Raw genomic sequence first — 7,235 nt, 5'->3', positions numbered from 1 at the left:
GAATTGGAGAATCACCAGTCATTCTGGTGAAGGGGGTTGACTTCGGGCTCAGGGAAGCTCCAATCCTCTCGTTTCCCAGCAATCTGGCCCTTCCAGACCAGCCTCAGAAGTTGCACCCACCTGGCCACCCCGGGTCCATCCCACCTCCCACAGCAGTTGGGGCCCTGTTGGGGCCCCCGCTCCTGGGCTTTGCAGAACCCTGGTGTTGGTGTTCAGAGGAACATCTGAGTTAGGCACATCCAAATAGGACTGAAGTGTTCGCCAGGGTCCCTGTAATTGGGTGGCAAAGCCTCTCGGAGATGGAGGCAGAGCTGGCAGGTGTGGGTCTCTGTGAATTCACAGTGGGGAGCTCCCAGGGGGGCTTGCTGGGGTGACTGCAGCAGGCACTGCTTCCCAGCACGCGCTCCCTGTGCCGAACCCCACAAGACCTGGCTTCTCAATATCATTCAACCCCCCACAATCCCACCCGAGAGGCAGGTGCAACTCTCACCCCATGCAGGTGAGGAGCCTGAGGCCCAGTAAGAGCCAGCGCCTTGCCCACGGCAGAGCTGAAGTTGGGCCTGGGAGACCCAGATCCACTTTGTGACCACCACCCCAGACGGTCTCTTGTAGCTGCAGCCGCAGATTCGCGGTCAGCCAGGGCAGGGCTAAATGCTCAGGGGTCTGCAACCGGAGGGACCCCGCCCTGAGCTCAAAGCTCGAAGGTAGCTCTTCTCATCCGTTGTGGCACCATCTTACTGTGGCTTTTCTCTGAGGGGCCCGATAGTTTGGAGGAGACGGGCACCTCCCCAGCACCCTTTGTCCTGCCGTCCACAAGTCGGGACATTAAGCTTCAGACTGACGGACCCATTTCCAGGCTCTTTCCTCCACGGCTGATCCGGCTTCACCACACTTCTCAGAGTCCAGAGTGCTAACCATTACACCATGGGGCCCAGGTACCACACTTCTCAATAACACGGTGACTGTAGAACACCAGACCAGGACCCTTCACAGGCGGATCTGCCTCACCCTCAGCCAGGCCTCCCTGGCCTTGCAATTCCTCACTGTCCGCAGGCCTGGCCAGACTTTGACTCCTTTCCCACCCATCGTGGGAAGATCTTGTAGGGAAAATGTCTCCATCCAGGATTCATTCAAGGACACACTCAGTACCCTCAGTGCTTTTAGGAAGAAAAAGAGGACAGAAGACATGTATTGAGCACCTACTGTGTGCCTACAGCTGTGCCTGGTGCGTCACTCAGTTGCGTCCTTGAGCCCTTACCTGCTCTAGGAGCCAGCGCTTGTCCTGATCTTTGCCAGTCAGCTTGCAGGTCAAGCCTGGATGACAGTACAGGGAGGCCCACAGAGGGGTCCAGCACCAGCATCCCCATGCCAGGGCGGGGTCTGTGAATTCTCTCTCCTCTCAGCTGGATGGGGGAGCAGCCTGCTGGAGAGAGGCTAGAACAGCTTTGCCCAGGAAGGGCTCTGGCGGGCCTCCCAGGGTTTCAGAAACACTGCTATACAGACAACCCCTCCAATAAATGCAGCCCATCCCGGGGGGTGCAGGGAAAGGTGAGTCTCCAGGAAGAAGATCCCAAGGACAATAGGTGACCTTCCACCGTCTGTGGTGCCCTCGGCAGGTTGCACTGATCCTGAATGGGGAGCCGCAGTGCGGGGGCACCCTGATCAATACCACCTGGGTGGTCTCTGCCGCCCATTGTTTCGACGGAATCAAGAGCCTGGAGAACCTGACGGCGGTAGTGGGTAGGCTTTGTTTTTACCTCCTGATGAGCAGCCGGTTCTAAGATTCAGGGCATCAATCCTCCAACTTGCACAAGCAGATGAACTTCTTCAAAAAGAGGAGTGGGTAGCATCTGCACAAACCCCGAGGCCCACAAGGAGTCACTGTGGCCACCATCCCCCTCAGCCTTTTTTCCACCCCAAATAAAGACATGGGGTGGGGGGGTGATGCTGTACCCACCCCGTCTTGCTTGAGCCAAGAGCCCTGAGGGCGATGCAGCCACCCAGGGCTCCAGGGGTCAACATGGGGGGGAGGGGCTCTGCTTGGTGGAATTATGGGATAATGAGACCCCTGCAGGGAGGGCCAGGCCCTGCCTGGAGTGGGGGAATCAGGCAGTCCTCACCACCTGCCCACAGCTGGCTGGCCCAGCACCCTTCCTCAGTGCCTTCAGCACTCCAGATTCCATATTCACCCCCAATTCATGTTCTGCATGGAGCCCAGGGTGGCCACCCAGACCAGCTTGGGGTTGGACGCAGGGCCCCTCCTGCCCCAAAGGGTCCTTCCCTCAGGCTGCAGGGGGAGGGGTACAGTGGTGCTGGTCTCCCCACAGGTGAGCATGACCTGAGCGAGAAGGACGGCGATGAGCAGGAACGGCGAGTCGTTCAGGTCATTGTCCCCGACAAGTACGTCAGACGCAAGACGAACCACGACATCGCCCTGCTCCGCCTGAGCAGGCCTGTGGCCTTCACGGACTACGCGGTGCCCCTCTGTCTGCCTGAGAAGGCCTTCTCCGAGAGGACGCTGGCCTTCATCCGCTTCTCCACCGTGAGCGGCTGGGGCCGGCTCCTGGAAAAGGGCGCCCCGTCCCTGGAGCTCATGGCCATTGACGTGCCCCGGCTGATGACCCAGGACTGCCTGGAGCAGTCGAAGAAGGAGGCGGGCTCCCCAGAGATCACGGAGAACATGTTCTGTGCTGGCTACCGAGATGGGAGCAAGGACGCCTGCAAGGGGGACAGCGGGGGCCCCCACGCCACCAAGTTCCAGGGCACGTGGTATCTGACGGGCGTCGTCAGCTGGGGTCTGGGCTGTGCAGCCGAAGGCCACTTCGGGGTGTACACCAGGGTCTCCCAGTACATCGAGTGGCTCCACAGGCTCATGAGCGCAGAAACACGCTCAGACGTCTTCCTCCGAGCCCCGGTTCCCTAGTCCCTCAGGGTCGGCTCCGAGGAGCCTGCTCCTGGGAAATAAAGCTGCTGTTGCTTGGGTTGTCCTGGCTTCAATCCTGTAAATTCTTCTGCCCTTATTGGGGTGGGGAGGCGGAGAGGGCGAAGAGAAACAGAGAGACGGAGAGAGACAAAGAAGAAAAGAGAGAGAGGAGAGATAGAGAGAGACTGAGAGGTGAGGAGAGAGGAAGTAAGGGGAGAGATTCTAAGGAGATGGGGAGAGAGACTCAGAGATTCCCAGAGACAGACTGAGTGAATAGAGAGACGAGAGACGCAGGGCCGATGATGAGGGAAACAGGAAGCTCGGCCGTGGTGGACGGGGCGCCGTGACCTGCACTCACCGGCGCATCTCTGCTCTGTCTCACTGCGGACCCGGCAGAGGGGTGCGTGGTTCACTCAGGGACAAGTGCTACTTTCTCTGTCTTTTAACTCTCATATTTTTCTCCCTTATATAAGTATTTCTTCTTTGTTTCAAATAAATTGGAAGCATCATCCGTTCGTTTTGTGGATATCCTCCAGATTTGTCCTGCACATGTATCTTTTCCTATAACACAGGCTACATAAAAGGCTCCACATCCTGTTTGCTGCCTGTTCTCCCCACGAGCAGCAAACCGCTGAATCTCCTCTGCACTCTTTCTGGCAGCCTGCCATTCATGGATTGTCTATATTCCTTTCATGGAGACCCTGGTGTGTATCGTCAAACTGTGGGTAACATCACAGAGATGAATCTTTCAGGTGGAGGCTGGTTTTTTAAACCGCCTCTCTGATGGATTTTGGAGGCTGTAGTTGCCAAAAATCCTATACATCTGGGTGTTCTCTTCCCACCAAGGCCCAATGGCAGTCCTCAAAGACCGTCCCTGCAAACACCTGCCTGAGAACCACCGGGGACGCTCCACAAAGTGCACATTCCCACGTTTTGCCCAGATCAGTGGGATTTGAGGGGGGTAGGACCTGCTGAGTTACATTTTTATCAAGTCCCTCAGGTGATTATGGGCACACTACACCTAGGGCCACACAGGTCACAAGTGGGGAAGATTAAGACAAACATCCAAGTTCAAGTGGGCCCCCCTTGAACTTGACAAAGGTGGGTGGAATGAGCCCAGCGGGTGCACCGCTCCCTCAAGGCACGACTGGAGGACAGCGACTGGCCTGTCCCATGCCTGGAACACTAGTACTTAAGTGAGTGAGCGTGCCAGGACTTGCTCTGCTGAACAGTCAAGCCATATGTAGTTTTCAGCAAGCCACAGCTAAGGCTGAGTCCAAGCCATCTGCTTTTGTAAATAAAGTTTTATTGGGACATACCCATTCCTTTAGGGATCATCATGGTTGCTTAAAACTACAGCGCTGAGTAGTTGGGACGGAGACCGTCTGACCAAAGAGACCATCTGACCCGCAGTGCACTTTAAGAGACCTGGCATAGGCCAGACCTCCTGGAGTCGGGCTGGCTCCGCCTGTAACTCTTGGCCAAGCCACCGCTTATCCTCCTGTGCCTTGTTTCCACATCTCTGAAAGGGGGGCCCCCCCTCCTGCTTGTCATGAGGATGACACCAGTGCACAGGGAATGAGGCACCTGGGAGAGCTCGATCATGTCGTCCTGGACCAGAAAGCTGATTTGCAAACATCCAGATGTCCCCAGCTCAGCTGTCCAGGCGACAGGTACTTAGGGGAAATTCTGCAACCAAAATGCAAGAGACCTCCAGAGGCCCTCAGCCCAGCGCATGTCTTGTATCTTCCTGGAAATGGAAGCTCTCTGGATCCTCTTCCTGAGAAGAAAAGGAGGGGGAGGGGAGGTGGAAATGGTCAGGCCAGGAGCCCCCCGACCCACAAGAGGTTTAACCGGCTCGTGGCAGTTCACTGGCTCTGCCTCAGTTTCCCCAGTCATCCGTGCCTCCCTCTCACAGAAGTGCTGGAAGCATGGGCGCCTGAAGGCTAACACTTGATGTGTAGATAAGCTAACCCTTAAGGATCATCTCCCTCTTTTTTTGAGTGGCGCTTAAATCATTTCCTGCCCACCAGGTGCTGGGGACAAGAGGACTCCCACAGATCCAGCCTCCCCGACAGCTGCATTTATCCAGAAACAGCATCGCAGCACAAATTGTCCAGGTGAGACAGGCCCAAGGCACCAGCTGCAGGTTGTCCCTGAGGACCAGGCTCTGCATGGAACAGTGACCACCCCACAAAAGGCCAGGCTGGCCTCAGCGTACAGAGCAGGCACATTTCAGGCCTGAACTGATTCACCCCACCTGTTGGTGTTTATTGAACATCTTCTGGGTGCCAGACACCCTTACGAGGTGCTGTAGACAGAGCAACGAACAAGCCAGATGATAGGACTTATATATATCCAAGTGACCATGGGCCGCGGGTCATGGGTCACCATGTGAGAAGTGTTGTGGGTGGGAGCACTGTGGAATAGAGTGCAGTCCTTTTCTGTCTCTGTCGCCTTGCCGGTCACTTCCCAGGCCTTCCCCTTCAGAGCCTGGAGTCTGGCTGCAGAGATAGACCCAGGTCAGCCCAGGAGCTCAGGCTGTGCCCCCAAGCTTGGTACCCCGGAGAGGTTTCTGCGCTGGAAATGAAGCCTGTACCTGGTGAGCACCCGCTACCTAGCACACACCTCCCTCCCCAGCCTGGCTGCCAAGTTGGCAGCTGTTTCTGCTGACCTGAGGTGACTCGTGCTTCCCTGACACCGGGCATTTGTTGCAAAGAGACACACCCCTGATGAGAGCCAATAAATGAGACTCCGAGACTCAGTATTCCCTGGAGACAGTGCCTTCCAGACTTCCTTGGCCCCGAATGAGGGGAGTGGAGAGTGGGAGCCTCAGGAAGGGGCTGGATGATGAAGTGGCCGCTGATCCTGACGCTCAGGCACCATGCTGCCCTCCGAGCTCTCCCAGGGGGCCTGTACTGAGCTGCACAGAAGTGAGAAATGAGCTACACTGTGAGGTCTCTGACTCAGGGCTCCGTCTCCCACCCCCCACAACCTAGCCTCCAGCGGAGTGTGTGAGGCCAAGGGGCTGAGAGGCAGGCCAAGGAGCCCTCCTGGCACAGCCCTCTTGACCTTGAGCCATCAACAGATCACTCAGGGTTCCAGCAGAGCAGTCCCCACCAGGCACACCAGGCAGTGGGTATCCTCCCAGAAGTCTGTGTCGGGGCCTGTGCACAAGGAATCCTGTGGCGCGAAGGGTCACAAGACAAGCTCTGCCTCCCAGAGCCCTTGAATTTGGGGAGGAAGGTACGAGCCCGGCATGCAGGTGCAGGAGGCCCTGTGTGGGCTCCACCTGACAGCACCTGGAGCAGGACCAGGTCAGACCCAGAGACAATCAGGACACCGAGGGGGCAAGTCCTGGGTTCAAATCCCACGTGTACCAAAGACACTTCACTTCTCCCTAAGCCTCCGTGTTCTGTTCTGGAGAAAAGATGAGGGAAGTGAGACTTAGCGTCTATCATGATTGTAAGGATGAAATGAGAGCCACACATAAATGTCTGAAAACTATAAAGTTGCATTTATACTTTCTCAGAACAAAAAGTTCCCATGCTCAAAGCAGCCCCCTGGATACGGTTACCAACGAGGTTCCAACAGGACTTCCCCAGGGCTGCCCCGAGTGTGGTCACCTGCCCCTGTCCCTCGCCTGCCCCTGTCCCTCACCCACAGCCAGCCCAGGCTCCAATCAGAAGGCTGTGATAAGCAGAAGGACAATCCTCCACCCTCGGAGCTGGGGTGAGTGAACCTTGCCCTGGAGGCTATCACAGTGCGACCGCAACACTGTCCTGGGCCACACCATGGCCGGCCCGCTGTGCCTCCTCCTGCTCGGTGCCTCCCTGGCCAGCCTCCTGTCGCCCGGGGGAAGTGGTAAGCACCCCTCGACCTCAGGCTACAGTGGTGGCCTCCTGGAGGAGGAGAGAGGGTGGGGAGCTGGGGTGATGCCCTTGGACCTCCGCAGTGTATCAGTGATGGCGAACCTATGACACGCATGTCAGAGGTGACACGCGAACTCATTTTTTGGTTGATTTTTCTTTGTTAAATGGCACTTAAATATATAAAATAAATATCAAAAATATAAATCTTTGTTTTTCTATGGCTACAAATATCAAAAAATTTCTATATGTGACACGGCACCAGAGTTAAGTTAGGGTTTTTCAAAATCCTGACACGCCGAGCTCAAAAAGTTCGCCATCACTGGGTAGATAGTGGGTGCCCGTCCCCTGTCAAAGGCTGACATGAGACAGCTGGGCTTGGGGGTCTCAGCCAAGGTAGCTTAGGGCCAGGTGTGCCTCCCTGTGGGTGGAGAGTCAGACAG

At 56.4% G+C, this 7,235-nt stretch overlaps 1 protein-coding gene and 1 pseudogene across 1 annotated transcript in view; both read left to right on the top strand.

The window, feature by feature from the left end:
* Nucleotides 1–2,981, top strand: part of F7 (coagulation factor VII) — a 10,749-nt gene extending 7,768 nt beyond the window's left edge. Inside the window, exons 7-8 of the mRNA XM_006086884.3 lie at nt 1,617–1,740; nt 2,328–2,981. Coding sequence (XP_006086946.1) covers nt 1,617–1,740; nt 2,328–2,923 — 720 coding nt within the window. The 3' untranslated portion in view covers nt 2,924–2,981. The remainder of the gene's footprint in view (nt 1–1,616; nt 1,741–2,327) is intronic.
* A 3,736-nt stretch (nt 2,982–6,717) lies between these two features.
* LOC102437368 overlaps nt 6,718–7,235 on the top strand; it is a 5,940-nt pseudogene continuing 5,422 nt past the window's right edge.

The sequence above is a fragment of the Myotis lucifugus genome, unplaced genomic scaffold (genome assembly GCF_000147115.1).
Source record: "Myotis lucifugus unplaced genomic scaffold, Myoluc2.0 scaffold_33, whole genome shotgun sequence".
Lineage (NCBI taxonomy): Eukaryota > Metazoa > Chordata > Mammalia > Chiroptera > Vespertilionidae > Myotis > Myotis lucifugus.
This window is presented reverse-complemented; position numbering and strand designations above follow the sequence as displayed.